The 21,275-nt window shown below is 43.6% G+C and overlaps 1 protein-coding gene across 1 annotated transcript in view; it reads left to right on the top strand.

The window, feature by feature from the left end:
- Positions 1-20,832, top strand: part of STAC (SH3 and cysteine rich domain) — a 119,764-nt gene extending 98,932 nt beyond the window's left edge. The window contains exons 9-11 of the mRNA XM_028518497.2: positions 9,313-9,364; positions 9,469-9,606; positions 19,032-20,832. Of these exons, the coding sequence (XP_028374298.1) occupies positions 9,313-9,364; positions 9,469-9,606; positions 19,032-19,130 (289 nt within the window). The 3' untranslated portion in view covers positions 19,131-20,832. The remainder of the gene's footprint in view (positions 1-9,312; positions 9,365-9,468; positions 9,607-19,031) is intronic.
- Positions 20,833-21,275: the final 443 nt, after the last annotated feature.

Here is a 21,275-nt window from a genome sequence, read left to right as displayed (position 1 = left end):
CCCTGTGATCTCCATTTCTGTGATTCCGTTCCTATTCCAGTTGTTTGCTTAGTTTGTTTTTGTTTTTTAGGCTCAGTTGCTGATAGTTAGCTTTCCAAAGAAAGTAAATCCAGCCCTCCATATGTACAATGGGACCAGCCCTGTTATCCTCACGGCTTTTGGATTCGGGGGTCTGCCAACAGAGTCTTAGAGCTGTCGCTTATTATTCACACCAACGCATCTTTTCAGATTCAACAAGAATTACTCTTTTGGCTTTGCCAAGTTGATATTATCACATAAGTAACCGGCAGATGTAAATAACTCCGAGTAAACACAAACCCTTAAACATCTTAAGAACTCTGAAATAAAAGATCTAGAATAAATAAAAGACTTAACAGTTCAAATGCACCATGTCATGCCTGTTCCAAAGATTCCATTTTGGCTTCCCACATCTAACTCATTTTCATTTTTATTAGTTCTCCCAAGAAAGATTTATATGATAATGGCCATGTTTCATAAAGGGGGGAGGGAGTTTATGAGCCAAGAGAGTGAAAGCAAGAACTGCTTTGTCAATATTATTAAATTCTAGGAAAGACACAAATTCATTGCCACTTCCATGTGTGTCACCTAAATTTGGGGAGCTTCAAAGAAATACCCATCCTATTTTGTAACCCCGAATGAGGATTTCGATTCTTGAATCACGAGACTCTTCCCTAGAAACAGGGAGCCTCAGATTTTTCCCTGGATGAGTCTGAATGAAACCAGGCAACTCTTTGCCTCATTAGCTAATGTTTGTTAAGAACCTCTCATTTCATTCCGATCTCTTTCAAAGCACCATTTGATTGAGTTAAAACTGATTTTAACTCTCGCATGGCTGTTCCCAGGATTTGTTTCATCTGTCCATCACATAGTGAGTGTACACCCACTCCCTAACCATTCACAGGTCCCATCCTCAAAAAGCTCACATGGACATAGGGCTGGGGGTGTTGAGGTGGGGGGTCAGAAGCATAGACAAGACAGTACACTTCAGCGTGAGGTCTCATGGGTGGGGAGGCAGTCCCGGATGCTGCCACAGCACCTCAAGGGGGCAGCATCCCAGCGGCCTTGGCAAGTCAAGGAAGGCTTTGCAAGGAGGGGGGCATTATAGCCACACCAGGTCTTCAGGACAGGGGACATGGGACCTGTGCAGCCTGCTAGTGAGCAGTCATTCTCTCTTTGCAGTGAGGGAAGGATGAGAGAAGAACTAGTCAAATAGCAGAACAAGAGGATTACATTAAGAGGTCCCAAATGGGAGGGGTGGGTGGGAAAAGCAAATGCCATTACAAAAAGAGGTGGTGCATAATCATTGCAGGAGCAGGGGCATATTTAGATCATTACATTCATTCCGGTCTTCATTCTGAAAAGACTGCCTTCAAATCCGGTAAAGCGTCATGAATGGACAGTTAGCTGTTTAGTTCATATTCAAATGAGACGATTTATGGTTCTTTACATTTTGGGGAATAAGGTGGGAGTTCTACCTGGGTTCTACCAGAACCCAGAACTCACAGGTAAAAAGTAGAGTTCGGGCTACAACCAGGGAGACAGACTCTGAGTCCACTAGTCTTTCTCTTACCCCAAGCTTTCCATCCTACATTGATCGTGGTAGTTGTCCTCTCTGATAAGCTTGACAATTACATTGAAATCAGCAGATTCAGACAATGTATTAATTTACCCCATGTTAGAACCATTCACATCGCTTCTTACAAGTCCATTGTGAAGCTCGTGTATAAGACCAGGAGGCTTATGAGCTATAGAATGTGTTCATGAAAAGTCACTCTTCCTCAGGGATAATTTTTTTTAACTCACATAAAATCATGACTCCCATACAAATATAAAACGAACACATCATATCGAAATTTTTATTAGGCTCATTAATTAATGAGAGAACCAGTGATGTGTCACATCTGGTTCAAAGGAGAATTGAAGCATTACACATATGTAGGCAATCAGAGGTGTTGATGTGAATTGACAAATGCACACAAAACTAGTCAGTATTCACAAGGTAATCATTGATCGTATTCCACCAGACATGATTCACTTGCATTTCTGTGGCCAAGAATCATGTATATTATCATCAGCTTTCTACAAGTTGCGGATATGAAAAATAATAGGTCAAAGGCATTGAAAGGGGCCTGTCCTGGGAGGGTGGGCTAGATAGATACCCAGATCAGTAGTCTCTTTTTTTTTGCCCATTTCAAAGTCTTTCCCAACTTTCCCTGACATCCTTTTATGTCCTTTTAGCAAACCCACTGGGCTACCCAAGCAAGTGGTATTTTACAGAGGAGAAAACTGTGGCTAGGAGGGTTGCACTTGCTAGCAAGCCAAAGAATCTCCTGGAGAAAATTAAAAGAGAGATTCCTGGGCTCCACCCAAGCCTAGAGAGTCAAATCCCATCTGGAAATGTGTATGTTGGATGTTTCCTTAGATTCTGATTATCTTCCAGATTTGAGAACAGCTGTGACTTATCAAAAAACACATCGTGGGCCAGGGGCAGACTCAAACCCAGGAGGCAGGTCTCCTGATGCTCAGTCCTGAGGCTCAGTACACTGGTCTTCATCAGATTTTTGGCCTGTAACTTTGTGATGATGTCCTTCACTCTGTAATGCTTCATACACCTGCCATAATGTAAGGAGAGCCCTTGAGACGGAATAAGACAATAAGACTCCCTTGGTGTCTCATTTCCATTCTCTAAGTACATTACTGCTTGGCAAATGCATCAAGTTAATTAAAACTAAATGTAATTCTAATGCACCAATTTGATTTAAAAATAATCTTCACAGTCACCAGGACATCAAAATGCAATTAAGGCTATTCGAGGCAAGTCTCTGATGCATATTATGTCGGGATGCTGCTCTGTGTCAAGAAAGCCAGATCTTCCCAAATGTCACTAATGTGTTTAGCAGCCTCTGTCTCACTCAAATGCCTCTTTCAATTAGGTTCTGGAGAGCGTGATCCATGACAGTTCAGGAACACTCACCCAATCCCGTCCAACCAGCCCTTTAGCCAAATGCCTTTTCTCTGAGCTGGTCTCTGAACTCGGGAAAGTGCAGGCAGTCTCCTGGATGCCAGGCTTAAGGCAGAATCCAACTGCACCATTCCGGAGTCCCTTGTTACCTACCTGAGTTCTCAGATTGTAACAGGCTCTGGACCAGGATTATGGAAATCAAGAAATGGGTCTCAGGGGAAAAAAATAAGATATAGATCTAAGATTAATGGAGCAGTTTGGCAGTCCCCTTTTTTCTGTTCCCCTGAGGCTGGTTTTCCTGGACATCTGTTTTGGCTGAGTGACTATGGTTGCTGTGAGCTTCATTTGGAATTCTTTTTGCATAATGAATGGGAAAGGGTGAGAAATATTAAAGATATCTTAATGTCCTTGCAGAGAAAAATGGGTAGTTCTGATGGGTTCTCACAAGGCTTGGGTGGTACAGGAGGCAGCTTGATCTAGCAGTGTTAGTAATGCATTCAAACCCTGCCTATTAGTGGTGAAGTCTCTCTCAACCTTCCTTCTCGTATGAAAATACAACATGTCATTTCCACTTAACTCAGTGAACATGGCTGTCCCCTCCACCATTTGGCTGCCCTCCTCAAAATCTTCAGCCTCTTTATTGCAGTCAGCCCCTGGGTGGTGGAATACTAGCTCCAGCTCCCCAGCCTTGCCATCCCTTTGTGGTCACTACCTGACATACAGAGAATGTAAGGGGAGGAAAAACCTTTTCCAAAGCTTCTGAATCACACCAAACATCAGTGTCTGAAGCTGCTAAAGCCAAGAGTTCAAGGCGATTTTATTAACCAACAATCTCTGCCAAAAACCTAAGAGAACGCTCCATTAAAAAGCAATAATCATTAGATCTTCTAATTTCCAAGTGAAAAATCATGAGGAAATTAGAATTTGTAAACCCTTACTGTATATCAGTCACAGTGTTAAAGACTTCCACTTACACATTCTTATTTAATCCACACGGCAACTTTGCAAAGTAAAAATAGTCATTATCTATGTGTCGCGCATAGTCTGTAACTATATGGATGTAATGGAGGTAGCTGAGTCGTAAAAAGACACATATGTTTGGGGTTTTATATGGGGTCAATTCCACATTTGTCTGTGTCCCCAGCGTGTTTCTCATTCAGTGATCACACCGACTATAAGTTACCGGTTTCCAGGTCTTTCCCCTTTAAGATCACGAACATCTTAAGGGCAATGGCTATGTCTTAATAACAGTAATAGCCACCATCCACTGTGGGCTTGTCTAAATGTGCTTTACAAGTATTATCTCACTTAGTCCTCAAAAATATTGATGAGACAGGTACCATTATTATCTTCACCCGACAGATTAAAATAAGAAACACTGATGCTAAGGAAGAGCTCTTCATCTCTGTGCACCCAGTGCATTGCCCAGAATCTAACCTGTCCTAAGCATTCAAGAAATACGTGCCACATAATTTCCTCCAGCTCAATAGGCAGAGATGGCAGGATAAAGAAAGACAAATGTCCTTTGTATCCACAATATTCAGTATATCCAAAACATTACGAAAGCAGAGAAGGCCCAGAGCAGCCTGCCTTGCCCACATGCTTCCAAAGCAGGGCCGATGTGAGGGCTTAGGTTGTCCCAGCCAGCGGAGATGGTGGCTCTCAGAAGCAGCGACCTCAACACAGGGGTGTCGGGGTCTCCACTCCTAGGAACCTGTGCTCTACATCAGGGATAGAGAGAGGCTGCGCAGGAGGGCCGTGGGACAACTTACACTCCACCCCCCCAGGAACTCCCACCCATAGAAGACCACAGTGTATTCCTAACATCCTGCAGAAGACTTCCCTCTAGCTGGCTGGCTGGGCTCAGCAAGGACTGCAAGAATGAACCCAGAGAGGCAACCATCAAGCTCACAGGCAAATACACATGAACACACAGATACACTCCCAAAGAAACGCTGTCCTTTTCGTCATTAAACCACAATGCTAGAGTTGGAGTTTGTTCTCCCATTCCTGCTCTTGTTGCCAGTTCACAGTTCCCTCGTCATTTTCAGGCTCTCCATACATCATGACATAACCAACCCGAATGTCTTCCTCTGGGCCCAAGAAAAATTTTCCTGAGCAAATGAAAAGAAGAGGCCAGCTATGGTGCTCTGATCTATCTGCACGAAGTAGTAAACAGATGCTGTCATTGTTTATGAATTTTGTTATACTTTGCATCATGCCATATATACTCACATAAACACACACACACACACACACACACACACACACACAAACACATACACACTTCTGGCTTATAGTACAAGCAGAATTTGTACCTAAATGTAGGATGTTCTGATGAAATCAAGCAAAAGTGACCTCTTTAAGTGTTTTGCGGGCCTGACAAGTTTGTCCACAAGAATTTGGAAATGAAGACAGAGTTACAGTCTGCCCATAAGAATAGATCAGGAACCTCAAGTCACCTGAAAGGAAGAGAATGGTTGTGAGACCCGAGCTGGATTTTCCTCGAACACGCTTGGAGTATGACAACCTGAAATAAGGAAGAATTGTTCTGTGCAATAGGACCTGGTCTACCACAGAAGCAGGGAACCATCTGGGGCAGAGAGTCATGCGCTGGCCAGTGTCCCTTCCTTCTAGGACCCACCAGAGCAGGGAGAATTGTAGGCATGAGACTTCCACTCTTCTGGGAACGACAGCAAGGCTCTCCTTACATAGAGCAGGTGGGCAGAGTGTTTGGACTTAGTTCTTTGAGGGCAGGACAGAGAACCCCAACACCGCAGGAAGGAGAAGAAAATGAAGTTGAGACCTGGTTTGAGAAGAGAACTCCCAGCTGGGAGGACAGGGCTGCACAGGCCTGCACCTAAGATTGCAGGTAAACAGCAAGCCGGAGCTATCATCGGGGCAGTTTAGGTATGGCCAGCTGCTGGGGTTAGCTAGGTTTACCAGGCTCCCTGTGAATTTACTAATTTGAATAATTTCACAGGCTCCAAGGCAGAAGGGCTATTCCTCCTGGTCTGGTGTCTGTGCCCCCTCCCCCCCCCCCCCCCCCCCCCCCCCCGGCCTGGGCATTTAGGGCTCGTGGCTGGAATTTGAGAGCCTAAAGAAAGGTGGTTGGAGTGTTGACTTAATGAACTCCTTAAAGGAAACTCTCCAGTCCCTAACCAGAGTGTCAACACTGAGTCAAGACACATTAAAAAAAAAACAACAACAACTAAAAACACTGTATTGTACAGAGTGGTTTTATTTGCATGCCTACTCAGGTCCACCACCTGGAGCCTAGTGTTGAGAGGGATTCTGATGCAGGCACAGCAGGGAGCATGCTGAGACAGGCGGGTGATGCCAGGCAGGAGTATATGGGGCAGCACAAATCCCACAGCTGCCCCCGATGTTAGAGAGCTGCGTCTTGGATTAGAGGGCTGCCCTAGGGCAAGACCCTCCCTACAGGAAAAAAGAGGCATTGGCCGTCTCCACTGTTGGGCTGGAGCACGGACTAATATCAGGAGCCTACTCTCGTTCTTTATGATAGCCTCCTCTTTACTTCCTTCACTGCTCTTAAGATAATTCACAATTACATATACGCATTATATATGTATTATGTATATGTTTATGAAGTGTTTTACTATCTGTTTGCTTATTATCTATCTTCTCATTAGAATATTAGCTCCAGTAGGGACTTGATTCACCAGGGTATAACCAGGGTCTACTAAACTGGCTCTTTCAGAGTCAGCATTCTAGAATATTTGTTAACTGAGTGGGTGGATTTTTTAAAAAAAGCATAGCCCTGGCTGGTGTGGCTCAGTTGGTTGAGCATCATCCAACAACCAAAAGATTGCAGAAAGGCTCACTTCCTGGTCAGAGCACATACCCAGGTCGTGGGTTCTGTCCTTGGTCAGGGAGCATACAGGAGGCAGCCAGTCACTGTTTCTCTCTCACATCAATGTTTCTCTCCATCTCTTTCTCCCTCCCTTCCCCTCTCTCTAATATCAATAAGCATGTCCTCAGGTGAGGCTAAAAAACACACCCAAGGAATAACTGGATGAATGTAACTCTCCTCACTCACCAAGCCATTCTTCTGATTCTGGTGGAGCTCTATTTTTAGGAAAAGACAGAATCCGCATCACAGCATCAGGACTATGCCTGGTATTTCCCATAAAATCAAGTCTTGTACTCCAGGGAGTACCTTATTCTCATGTGTGGCTTAGTTAACAGGGGTCATGCATGCCAGGACAGTTCCCCTCTGGGCACAGCCGAGAGTGAGTCCCCATCTAGACTAGAAAAATAGAGGCTGGATTTAGGCAGCATCTTCTTGCACCCTTAGGAAAAGGTGCCTCCCTCAATCTCCAGTTTTATATTCTGTGTAAAATTTCTACCAAGCCATCAGCAGAGTCTTTGTAGTTGATATTAGCACATGGTTTCTCAGGTTATTAGGTTAAATAAAATCTGCTAGAGCTAGAAAGATTTTTCTATGTCAGCTTTCATCCTTGCTGCTTAATTAAATCCCTCACCTGGGAAAAGAGTAATTTTCAGCCCCCTTGCTTTCCTTTGTGGCATCGGCATGAAACTGTGACTGCTGAAATACCAAAATGCCAGTTGTGTTTAATGTTTCAGGTGCAACAAGCCTGTTATGTTTGGAATCCCCTACGAAGATAGATATTAACTGAGAATTGAAAATGACAGCAGAGGAGATTGAATCAGAAGAGCAAAATGAGCACACAAATCTACTTCCCCTCTTTCTACAATCCCTTAAGATGTCAGAAAATATGTATTTTTTAAAGAATACATCCGGCCCTGACTGGTGTAGCTCAGTGGATTGAGCGTGGGCTGAGAACCAAAGTGTCCCAGGTCCGATTCCCAGTCAGGGCACAAGCCTGGGTTGCAGGCCATGGCCCCCAGCAACCGCACATTGATGTTTCTCTCTCTCTCTTTCTCCCTCCCTTCCCTCTCTAAAAATAAAAAATAAATAAATCTTTTAAAAAAAGAATACATCCATAACAGTACTAGAAAATGAGAAATAATGCTATCAGAGACCCAACAATCTTGGGAGTTTCCTGGCAGCCTAGGAAGTAGAGTTGAGTCGAGGACAGTGGAGATGACCAGAGATCAAAGGATGCTCAGGAAAAAAACTACCGTAGATGTAGCAGCACAAAGACGCACTGAACTCATTGCAGATTCACTGAAGGGCAGGAGGTGTCTCTGGCCATTTGATTGTGTTAATGACCCAGTTCTTCACCCCAACCTGTATTCATGCCCTTGGCCACAAGACTGTGATTCTTGTTACCACAGCAGGGGTGCCTACTGCCCCATCCCTGAGTCTGAACTGGCTTCATGACCTGCGTTGCCCAATGAAATGAGGCAGAAATGACGATGTGGAGAAGGTATTAAAACACACGTCCACACACTCAAACACACATGCAGATGTGCAAATCGAACAAGAAGTGGCAGATCACCCGCACGTCAACAAAAACATGTACGTCTTCAGTTAAACTCAAGTAATTCCTGATGAATGATGTGACACACACACACACACACAAGGCCAGAACAAAATTCCAAATTATACCAACATAAAAGGCCAGGAAAGTAGAGCTAAGCAAAAAAGGATAATAGGTTTTAAGAAGGTACTGAGAAAATATAGATAATGGAAGAGATAATGACTAGTTTTAGATGCAAGAGGAAACTAAAGAAAAATCAAAACACATACACATATCTGCACATAAACATAAGTGTAGGGAGGAAACACAGGAGACCCCTGACAGTGGCCCCCTCTGGGCCATGAGAGGAGGATTGTGGGGCAGAATATGAAGGGCAGCCTGTCCTTGAAACTTACCAACGTCCAAATTTTGGAGTTTGTTAATAATGTAAATATGATGATCTATAATATATGGGGTCCTACAGAAGTAGTGTCTGCTTGAGTGTGGCTGGTAGGGTAATAATATGGGTGTAATAACTTATAGTTTTAATCTGAACATTTCACCTAAAATGACATGTGGTATGCTTCAGTGTGATATTGTTATGTTACAGAATGACATGCTTATGATTTTTAATAAAAGATTTTGTAATTAAAAAGGAGCATTATTTGTGCCAGACCCTGTATAAAAATAAAGCTAAGGATTATTTTTTAATATAGCGTAGATATTACACTTGCTTTCAGCACTTAACAAAACGATTTCGTGGGTGGGTAGAACTGGTAAAAAGCACGTTTATTTTCTTTCTATTTATTTTAGGAATCTCTGTATGAATGAATAACTGTCACTTCATACTTTTAAGTGTCCATTGTTTTGTTGTTTATCCCCCTCCGCTTCCTCACTCAACTCATTCACTCTCCATTTTAGACCAGGAGACATGATTACTCTTCTAGAAGACTCCAACGAAGACTGGTGGAAAGTAAGTCTTTCTCTTTCTCTAAAAACAATCATTTGACTACTATAATTATAATGAGTACTATAATTACAATGAATTGTGGGTGCATGTCTTCTTTTTCCTTTCAGGGGAAAATTCAAGACAGGATTGGCTTCTTTCCAGCCAACTTTGTTCAGAGAGTACAACAAAATGAGAAGATTTTTCGGTGTGTTAGAACCTTCATCGGGTGTAAGGAGCAGGGGCAGATAACACTGAAAGAGAATCAAGTGAGTAAAGCACTCAAACAAACATACATCAAGTGTCACCAAAACGGAGTAACCATCATTTTAACAAACAGCAATATCTATAAATCTGAGTGAGTGGGGTCACACTCCAAGCATTCACTCTGAGAAAACATATACCTACCCCAATAATATTAGTGTAGCAGGATCTAAACACGCAGAACCAAAATGTTTGGAAGCTCACTTGGTGGTATCTGTCCACAAGAGGAAGTGTCCATGATGTCATAGCAGCAAGGTGGGGGCATCTGGTCCCCATGCTTTCCTCTGAGGGTCACCGGAGTCTGATGTGGGTAGATGTTCCACTCTGGACTCCATGCTGGTCTCCACTAATGTGTGGTTCATTTTTCTTGATCTCTTGGGAATATTTTATTGTTTCCCGCTGCTGTTGTGCTCTACAGTCCTTTGCACTTGCTTTCAGCCACCAAGGCCCCTCTTCCACCTCCCTGTCCAGGTGTCAAGCTTCTGCCTACCCGCTGGAAACCATGACACTCCCCAACCAGGGGCTACCCCAGGCCCAGGCCCTGGATATCTCCCCACATCTAATCCAGAGGTGTCTGGCGCCATGTTTCTCCAGCACCATATTGAATGTGACTGACGTTCACTATGGTGACATCTATTTCCTGAGACACGAGACCTGAATCCCTGTACCTGTATGTCTTCATCCTCCTTTTTTCATCCTCCCCCACCTCACTCCTGGAATGTTGACAGAGACAAAGAGACAAGACACACACGCACAGCTTAGCTCTTCATCCAGCAGACAGGTTTTCCTCCTGCCTTCTTTTTTTTGACCACAGTTCCCTTCATGTCATGTCCTGTATCCTCACTAGAGGCTGAAATAGGACTCTCAGACCTCCAAGTTTGCCCTTGATATATCTGGGGATCCTCTGGGAAATCAGACATTAGAAATCTGTTTCCTCTCTGAATAAAGTGTCCTTGGAATCCACCCCAGGTCCTGCTCACCACTCTCCCACGGTGAACACAAAGGGAGAGGAGAAAATGGGGCCTGATGCCGTGTTTTTGCTACTGGAAACAGAGTGAACCAGATGGGGCCTCGGGGCCGAAGGTCCTCCTCGCCTCTGCCCCAGCACACTGCCACACAGGCCTGTCTGAGTCTCAGGGCCCTACAGCTCCAGGTGGCCCATGGGAGAACAGTGGGTCAAGAAGACATGGGATAGAATGGGCACAGGAGATAAGGTGGCCTGGTGACCTCCCAGGAGGAGCCAGAAAGGAAAAGCCTTAATAGGTGATGATAAACCCCTGGGACATTTCCAATTAGACCTCCTCCCTTTGCAGAAGTGAGGACAGGCGTAAGAGAGAAGATAGAAATCTTCAAATATTATGTCACCATCTTAAATGATGGTTTTATAAACAGTGAAAGGATACGTTAAGTATTAATGACACAATGGTAGTGGAAAAAATAGGAAATAATAGGAATAATAGGAATAGGAATAATAGGAAAGTTTAAGGGCTTTTTTTCTTCCCCTTTATATTACTTCCATGGTACAAGTTATTTTTTAAATACTCTTTATTTACTTTGAGAGAGAGGGAAAGGGTATGGGATAGAGAAGGAAAGAAACATTGGTTTGTGAGAGATACATGGATCTGTTGCCTCTCCCTCACCCCCAGCTGTGAGCCTGGCCTGCCACCCAGGCACGTGCCCTGATTGGGGGATGTCTCAGTTCTCAGGCTGGTGCTCAATCCACTGAGCCACACCAGCCAGGGATCATGGTGTAACTTTTTTTAAACTAAAATTTTAAAAAATTCAAAGTTAAAAATACTCAATCTTATCATTTGGATCTACTAATACAAAATACAAAGGGTCGCTGTGATTTTCCTGGGCCTCAGCCTTGCACATTCCCACACACGCACACACTCACACACACACTCACATAACACACCATCACGTCCCAACGCTACTGCATCTAATTGCAGTAGCCATCATTTGCAGAAATGCAAGTACCTCCATCAAGTGATTTTGATTATTAAGATTTCTAAACGTCCTTAGGAAACTGGGTCACAGGGCTGTATGGTTTTACTTAAAATTGGCATTCTTCCCACTTATAAAATTGCCTGTAAGGTATGCCCACTTTGGGACAGACTGCATTTGGTTAAGTTACACAGCCCCTCCTTTACCTGGCCCCTTGTGAACATAATATATGTTTAAAGAGATCAAAAGCGATCAGTGCGCCAGCATGAAATGCATCTTGCTTAAAATCTCCTACTTCTTCATTTCCTGCCCAAAGTTTCCCATTCTCCCTGAAGGAGAATCTGCTGAGGTCTCTTTAACCGCTACACAAACTTGCTGTTTTCCATCTTTGTCAATGTGGCAACCACTTTCAGTGTCAGCCACATGAAAGAAAATGTACATTTAACAATCTGTTTCTGAGAAAAAATTTAATTTGTCTCCACTTCAGTACCCTGAATTATTTTAGGCATAAAATTTCAAAACATGCTTGTTTAACTGAGGGGAGTATAACGTGGTAACAAGAACACGGGTTCCAGTGTCACTCGGAAATGGGACCATACCCTGTGTGGTTTTGGCAGAGTCACCTGGGAATATCAACATTCTCATCTGTAAAATCGGTATATAGTAGTATCTCCCTCCTGGCTCGGAGGGGAGGGCTAACTGTTATGCCCTGTGAGAAACTCCAGCACAGTGTCCGGCCATGATGGGAGGTTATGTCCCTTGCCACCATCCTATTCAGAGTTAAGCCTAAATGGGGAATTCATCTGCAGTGGCCAGTGCCATCTAAAATTACCTACTAAGCATCAGAAAATAGCCAGCATGATATTTATAAACCCTAAAAATATAAAGAGACAAATGGTCATTAGCAGGGGAAAAAGAAGAAATCTGATTCTGAAAATAAACCCAGTGTATCTCTAATTAAATCACATTTCTGCCTCTGGGGTTATTATATTATTTTTTCAGAGAGCCCTTGTTTCCAAATAGAATTAAGTTACCCTTTGTTGTGAGCACAACTAGAGTCTTCACTGACATGAGTACGTTTTCTTTATCTCGGAAATTTTTAAATACCTTTATTAAATCAACTTTAAACACCAAAAAAGTATTGTTTCCATATCCATTCCATAGCTCTGTCATCCCTATAGAATTGTTTCCACTGACTCTTAGTATTCGATCAAGTTTTAAAGAAAAAAATTATTCTGGATGATAAAACTAGCCTGCATTTATTGTAGACAAAATTGGAAAAGACCCCCCCAAAAAAGGATAAGGAAGAAGAAGATCACAGGTAATTCAACCATCAACCTGTTATTAACATAAACACGTTGGTATATTTTCTACCAAACATTTCTTCTAATTCACATTTTGATATCATATTCTATTTACTTTCCCAATTTATTTTTTAACATACTCACTAAATGTTTATGAAAACACAGTTTTTAACAGCTGTATAACAAACATGTCATATAAATCAGAGGTTGACAAACTGTGGCCCATGAATCAAATCTGACCTGTTTTTAAATAAAGCTTTATTAGAACAAAGTTTGTGGGAACACAGAACACAGACTCATACATACATAGAGTCTGTGCTGTTTTCACACTACCATGGCTGAGTTGTGTTATTGCCACAGAGACAATGTGATGGGAAAGCCTAAAATATTTACTGTTTGGTCTTTCACAGAAAAGGCTTGCAAAACCCTCATCTAGAAGAACAAGAATGTATTTAAGTATTCCCCTAGTGTTGGCTATTCAGAGTTTTTATTTGTTTACCTATTATTGATAACTGCAATGACTATTTTTAAACCTTAAACTTTTTTCCAGAACTCTGAATGCTTCCTTGGCTATCCTTTAGAATTTATAGGAAAACAGGTAAAAGATTTTTACAATTCTTGATACATATGACAAAATTGCCTCTAAAAACTTCAGGCTGATTTATTCCCACATCAACTGTCTATGGGAATATTCAGGCCACCACACTGTCTGTATGTCATTGGTGGATGGATAATATTTCATGTTAATCTGCATTGCCAGGATGGTTAGAGAGGTTGAAATCCTATCACATATATATTAGACATTATATTTCTTTTATATAATAATCTATTTGAGTACTTAGCCTATGTCCTTACACTATTGAATTGGTTTTCTATCTTTGAATAATATGTACAACTGGTCTACCACCTGTGGCCAGCATTTTCCAAGTTCTCTTTGGCTTTCAAACTTAATGATTCTTCCTTCAGAAACTTAGTAGTTCTTTGATTGAACCCTCTCCATTTATCTTATTTTCCTCAGAGTGTTAATCTCCTTATCGCCTTCCACTTTATTGCTCTCCACTTCTTCCTAAGAGGACATTTCAAGATACCCACTCACTTTAATTTCTGACGTTCCCATTCAGTCCTTCATTGCTTCTCATATGGACTTTAATTTAGTGGCCGTTTCCTTGCAGTGTTTTCTTCCCCGTGAGCCCCTCCCTTCTGCAGCATGCTCTCCTTACATCTCACTACATCCCTCTCAACCTGAAGAGATTCTCTGCTTAACACTTAAAGGCTGAGTCTTCCTTCAACCTGCTACATTCAACATATCTGAAAGCATTGAATGAAAGGATATATTCTTTCAGGCATATGTGCCTATTTTCTGCAATGCTTCTTAATGTTGTATAGTAACAACCTTGACCCCTTTATCTTGTGGTAAGCAGAGTAACAGCCTCACATCTGCTGAGGTTGTAGACAAAGATGAATGCCTAGTCAGTGCAGTGGATTGCTACTTTGTTCGAGACGACGGGAGCAGATTTAGGGTGGCTTCACCCTACATGCCATATTTCTACAGTGCAACCAGAAAGGGTTGTGAGCGAGACGTTTCAGCTTTTCTCTCCAAGGAGTTTCAGGGTAAAATTGCTGAAGTAGAGGCTGTGCCCAAAGAGCATCTGGACTTGCCAAATCACTTGGTGGGCTTGAGCGGAATGACATTAAGCTGTCCTTCCACACCGTGGAGGACCTCGTCAGAGTAAGGAGGGAGGTTGCACCTGCCGTGGGAAAGAACCGGGAGCAGGGCCACACCAGCGCTGCCTGCACGGCTGTGCTCTCCAGGCAGGCTGCACTCTCACAGGCAGAGCAGCCCGTCAGTCATCAGGACTTCCCCATTTTTCGACATTGACAAGAAGGATAGGAGGTGGGAAAACTCAGCAATCAAGTGACCTTAATGATTGGCTCTGTTCAATGTGGAAAAACTTGTCAGCAATTAAGTAGAATTTCTTATATGCTCCATTTGTGTGAAATGAATGATTTCCATGATTTATTTTTTAAAAAAATTTTGAATATGTTACCTTAACATGGCAAGAAGGACTCTGTAGATGTGGTTACTTTAGCACCTTAAGATGGAGAGTATCCTGGATTATCCAGGTGAGCCCAGTGTAATCACAGGGATCCTCATGAGAGTCAGAGGCAGATAGGTGGGTGTGACGATGGAAGCAGAGGTCGGAGAGAAAAATTTCAGGAGGTTATGCTGCTGGCCTTGAAGATGGAGGAAGGGGCCAGGAGCCAAGGAAGACGGACCTCTAAAAGCTGAAGGCAAGGAAACAGATTCTTTCTTACAGCCTCCAGAAGAAATGCAGCCCAATCGACAGCTTGATTTTAGGACTTCTGATCTCCAGAACTGCAAGAAAGTGAATTTGTGTTGTCTCAAGCCACCAAATTTGTGGTGATTTTCTATAGCAACCATAGGAAACTAATGCAAAGGGTGCCTGAGATAAAATAAGATCATGGACTCCATGATAGGAGATATCTTTGATTGTTTTGGTTGGCCAAATCTAATCATTTGTACACTTAACAGCAGTGACTATATCTTGCTAGAGTCAGAGAGATTCAGAGAAGAGGTCAGAAGACACAGGAGATCAGAGATTAAGTGTGAAAAGGATGTGAAATCCACCCTTGCTGGATTTGAAGATGTGGGAAGGGGCCACAAGTCAGGAAATGCAGGTGGCATTTGAAGCAGAGAATGACCCGTGGCTGACAGCCAGCAAGGAAATAGGCACCTCAGTCCTACAACCACAAAGAACTGAATTAGGCAACAACCTAAACAAGCCTGGAATCGGTTGCTCTCCAGAGAAACAGAAAGAAAAGAAAAGAATGGAGCCCATTGACTTTTTGATTTTGGCCTTGTGAAACCCAGAGCAGAGAAAACCAGCCAAGACGACCACACATCAGACCTACAACACTGATGTAATCACTTGTGTTGATTAAAGTCGCTAAATTTGTGGTAATTTGTTACAACATTAGCAGACTAATACACATCTCAAGTTATAAAACTCAAGTTAAGTCAACCTCGAAAGTAGTTTTTTCATGTACTCCAGGACTCTAGAATGTTGGAGGGACAAAACACTGAGGTTTCCAGCTGAAAAAGATGAGTGGATCAGTATGGTCCAGCTCAGGGTATATTCAGGTCTACTAGGTCAGAGGAGCAGGTGATTATGCATGAGTCATACTAACTTCTGGTACCTAAGAGGCATTTATCTGATGTGGGTCTGCTGGGTTGAGTAGGATTTGCTCTTTCACCATTGCCTTCCCCATCCCCTAACATTTAAACTTTTGGAGTACATGAAAAACCACTTCTGACTTTTGTCAGACCCCGTAGTCTTTCTGTGTCCATTCCCACCCACTGTGTCTTACTAGTTGGGACCTCAATTCCCAGGAGACACTTGTGCCACCTCTCATTTTCCATACTGCCTGTCAGCTCCTTTTCTAGGGAGACCACAGATTCTAATAAATGCAGAAAGAAAGGCATTGATTGGGAGGAGGTTCATGTGGAAAGGAAAAAGTATATTTTAGCTACATCAGAAGGCAAACCCATAGTAACAGAGAAGTGGCTGCCCAATTTTCAGCTCTGGGAAGCTGCTGCATCTCTGAGGCTGGGACAGACCTGGGAGAAGATCTCTTTTAAGCTCATAGATTTATCCTTGATACAGCAGCACAACTTGCTTCAGTCATTAACTGAGTTCAGCACCAAAGGTCTTAAAGAAATCCCATTCAGCTTCTAAAATGGCCAATAACCTTGCCATTTAGTGTTATGGCAGTTCTTCTCCATTCATGTCCAACCCTGTATTTTCCACAGATATTTTTAGGGGAAGACTCAGCCCAAGAGTGCTAGACAAAAAAAACTTTTTAAATAAAATGATTGCTCATCTAATACTAGTGGCAGCACATTTAAATATTAATGAGTATATAGGTCATGCAACGGACAACTTAGATTGATATTAGTATGTGTTCTCCCAGAAGTGGGTTATTAGAACTTTAGTCAGGTAGGACTAAATGGGACTGAGCCAATAGGGGCATTTGACTGTCGGGAAGCAGAATTTGGGGCAACACAGGAGAAGAGGCAGAGGGCCATGGTGTGGGCCAACAAGCTGATATTAAATAGAGACAGAGTGTGTAAGAACCAGTCCGCTCCCATAGACTGGATCTTCTAGTCCATTAAAACTAGGGAATGAGGAGCAGGAGGGTGGTAGAGCTACAATGCAGTAACTGGAGCTGAAACATGGATGAGTGGTGTTAAAGTAGTAGTAGTAATAACAATAATATGATAGACTAAGAGACCAAGGTTGAATGCTATTTTCAAGTTTAACTACCAAGCTGAACTTGCAACCCAGCAAAGAGTCCAGACTTTGGGCATGAGATTGGGAAGACATAGGGTAACTCTTTTAAGACAGAAAAACATAAATTGTATGCATGTCACATTAAGAATGCAAGTCTCTGGGTGATGCTAAGAGGCTGGCTGTAACTGGGCTTGATAGTTCAGTAAGCACTGGGCTGGTTGGGGAGGGTGTGCTGAACCTGTAGGGTAGCTCTTCTCTGGATATGCTGCACCCACCCTGGTACTAAAATGCCCATCTCATGCCGCTACACACATGATGTGTCAAAGTCAGGTTCACACCATTGTCAGCAAGTTGGGTGGACAGGTCGGTATTGGTCAGCAGTGGGAAGGAAGCTGGTTCAGCCTTTGGAGGTCTTTTGGTGGTAAAGAGAGAGGAAGGGAGACAGAAAATAAGGGAGAGAAGGAATAAGGAGAGAGGGAAGGATGACAGCAGGTAGCAAAGAAAGAGAGGGAAGAAGAGAAGAAGGAAGAGGAGAGGAGGGGGAAAGAACTACTTTAAAAACATCTGACCCTCCCACTTAAAACCCTTAAACACCCCAACTGCTGATTGATGCCAACACATATGTTTGCCCTTTTCCATACTGCAGAGCCCCGATTTTGTCCTCTTGTCCAGCTGTGTCTTCCATGACTCAGGTAAATGCTAACTGAACTGATAGAATGGTCCTATTCTCCTTCCTGGTGATACTTTAGTGGTTGGCTTATGACCCACTTCCAGTCAATGAGATAGGTAAGAAGGTCAGCCAAGGGACTCAGCAGGGCTTGCCTGTCCCCACATTCTTGTCCCTGGAAGCCTTTCTTCTCAGTGTTCACCGCCTCCATCTCTAGTTACATTGTTCTAGTTAGTCGTTCCAAAGTGCCACCAAGTTACCGCAAGGCTAGATCAGATTGCCATGTAGTTTCACTTTGGAACCTTTTTCTTTACTCATTCATTCATCCAAAAATATTAATTATTTAAAATATTAAATGTCCACATTGCCAGTCAGTTTACTAAGTGTGGTTCACTGGATGGTCAGTGATTAAAACAGGCAGGGTCCTTGCCCTCAACACACATGAAATTACTCAGTGAAATGCCTTTCTTCCCAGTTCTGCTCAATAAGCAATATGAGAGCAGGAATCTGTCTATTCTCACTAGTTCCCAGCTTCTGGAATGCTATCTAGTGCATAGTAGACACCAAATAAAAACATGTTGAATGAATGAATGAATGAGTGAATGAATGCAAAAAGCAGGAACTTAAGGGTCTTTAGACAACGGAGGTATCTCTAACTTGGCCTGATGAGTTAAATACTTGCTAGGACAATAAAACAACCTATTTGTCTGAAACTGAGGAATTTTCTAGGGCTTGGACCTTCCAGTGCTAAAATCGAGAGAGTCCCAGGCAAACCTAAACAAACTGGTCAACCTATTCATGACCCTTCGACCCAAAGAACTTCCTCTGGTTCTTCCTCAGCTCCCACCCTCTTCCACTTATAATTAATCTGAGCCAGGCTTTCCATCCCACCTCTAAAAGAAAGGAACCGTTTCCAGCTCTGCCACTGCTCCCTAAAACAGTAGGTTCTCAAGCTGTTCTTGATCCTCACTCATCAAGCTGAAGCTCAGAAAACACTCCATGCCAGGACCCAGCTCTAAACCCAGGGCTCTGCCTACTTTTTTATCAAACTTTTTCTCACAGAGCCACAACTTCGCACCCTGACGCTGCTCTCCCTTTTCTAATTTGATGCCCCGCTGATCTCAATCAGCAGCAATTCGAGCTGCAGATTCTAGCTTCTTTCTTGCTGACATTTGGTTTTTTCTTTCCTTGGCATTCAGATCTGCCTGACTTCCGAAGAAGAGCAAGATGGCTTTATCAGAGTCCTCAGTGGAAAGAAGAGAGGCCTAGTCCCCCTGGATGTCCTAGAAAACGTCTGAGTGCCAGCCCCTCCTCCTTTCGCAGTAGGCAAGTCCTGCTGTGATGCCTCATCTCACACTGTGTCAACCCCGGGGAGCTGTCCCACTGACCCGGCCACCCAGGAAACAGTGAGACAAGACTCAAGGATCTGAGACTGTGGAGTGACAGCCCCAAGACAGGGGGTCCACCGCCCAGCAAATCCAAGCTGCCCGAGGTGGGGATGAGGCTGAGAGCGTCACTGGCAGAGCTGAGGACCCTACCTGGTGACAGTAGCAGGGCAGCAACCACAGCTGTTCCTCAGGACTCAACTCCCTGCCTGTCCCTGTGGTCTGAGTTAACCCACCGGAATGTACTCCAGTCTGCGGTGTGGCCCCAGTGCGGGGTTCAGATCCATGTAGCCAAGTGTGATTCTGGTTCCAGACCTTTGTCCTCAGTACCAACCAATGAGCATCATCACATCTGAGACCCCAGGCAGTCCCTCTGCAGAGCATCAGGAAGTCCTACTTCCCAGCCCCAGTATTCCGGGGCTCCCCGGGCTGCCCCCTCACTCTGCCACACTTTGTGATTGCGCTGTGTCTTCTGTCCTCTGAGTAAGCCCTAGGGGTGTGCATCACATGCGAGAGCTCAGCTGATGTGGCACCAACTTCAAAGACTGATCTGCCCAAAGATAGCTGACATGCAGTCCCCTTAGCTGCTTTAGTGACTGACAGGTGTCAGAGCTGGACAGGAGGCATAGATACAAAGGGCAAAGTGGGGACAAGGTAGGGCAAAGTGGACAACAAGGTAGGGCAAAGGGCCCTTATTTATTGAAGATTATACAGCCCTTTCAGAAATGAAGTCCTTTCCCCAAGGAGATGGAGCTGGGGGAAGAGAATGTGGCAAAAAGCCTCCAAGAGGAGCTTCACTTTCATCTTATGGCTTCTGTGTGAGGGGAACATTTTCCCATCATGCCATTTGGTAAGGCTCCCTCTTGGAGGCTGAGTCCACCTTACAAAGGGCCAGAGACATGGAGAAGATCCGACAGCATCTTAGGAGGAAAGTAGCCAAATTGGAACCCGTTGTTCTTTAGGGCAGTATGGTATAACCTAGCCGATGTAAAATGGAAAAGAATCCTTAACGATTCAGCCCCAGAGAGCAGAGAAATGTGGGGCCTATTTAGCAGCAACTAGAGGAGTCCTGTTACTCTGTACTTGTACTAATGTTTACAAGAATGCAATATACTGTGATGCCTTTCTCCTCCTGCAAACTTGCATCCTGTTCCTCTTTAATATGGTTAAACTTCAATTCACAGTGACCTTGGAATCAATGTCAGTTTGATTTATCTTGTTGCAGAGCAATAAAGCCATTAGAACAATTGGTTTTAAGAGACTTAAATGGATGCATCCTGTGCATGTAAGCATCATTGGGAAACCAAAGCATCATTCGTCTCCATTTATCTCTTTGGTTACTGCTCAGCGTGAAGATGGGAGCTGAAATCAGAAGGCTGATGGTTTCACAATCGTTTGGATGCCTTATTCTCATGTTAAAGCCAGCCTCCAGAATGTCCTCCCTCTCTGACACAACATGCAACACTGAGTGTACAGAGACAGATGGATTCTTTGAGAGCCAGGTTGGCTAATATGGCTGCCGTTCTGTAAGATGGGATGCTGGAGTAGCAATGCTCTTTGCCTCAAATTCAATAGTCTATTTAATAAAACTAACACAGTGGCTGGAAGGAGCATAGAAAATGTGTGTCCTGATCCCTTCTTTCCGGTGGAATAGCCACTGAAACCCTTTGGTAAGGTGGTGTCATATCCTATACAAACTGAATTTGCATGGAAAAAATTGGTTTGCCATTTGAAGCTGAATAGAAGATTGTGACAGCCAGCTTCCAAAGTGGCCCCCCGTGATCTCTGTCTCTGGATATTCTTGCCTTTGTGGAGCCCACTGCCACATAGAATCAGGGCTGGGCTTGTGTGACCAATAGGATATAGCAGAAGGGACACTGCATGATATCTGAGGCAAGGTCAAAAGTCATTGTACTTTCTGCCTTGATTGCGTGGAACACTCACATTGGGAGCCCTGAGCCACCACGTAAATGTGTCTCCTCTGCAGCCACCATGCAGGAGGGGCCCAGTGGACAGACCACACGTTTCTGCAGCTAACGACATGGAGCAGCAGTCGGC

Source organism: Phyllostomus discolor, chromosome 7 (genome assembly GCF_004126475.2).
Source record: "Phyllostomus discolor isolate MPI-MPIP mPhyDis1 chromosome 7, mPhyDis1.pri.v3, whole genome shotgun sequence".
Taxonomy (NCBI): domain Eukaryota; kingdom Metazoa; phylum Chordata; class Mammalia; order Chiroptera; family Phyllostomidae; genus Phyllostomus; species Phyllostomus discolor.
Note: the sequence above shows the minus strand (reverse complement) of the source record. Positions and strands in the feature narration are given on the sequence as shown.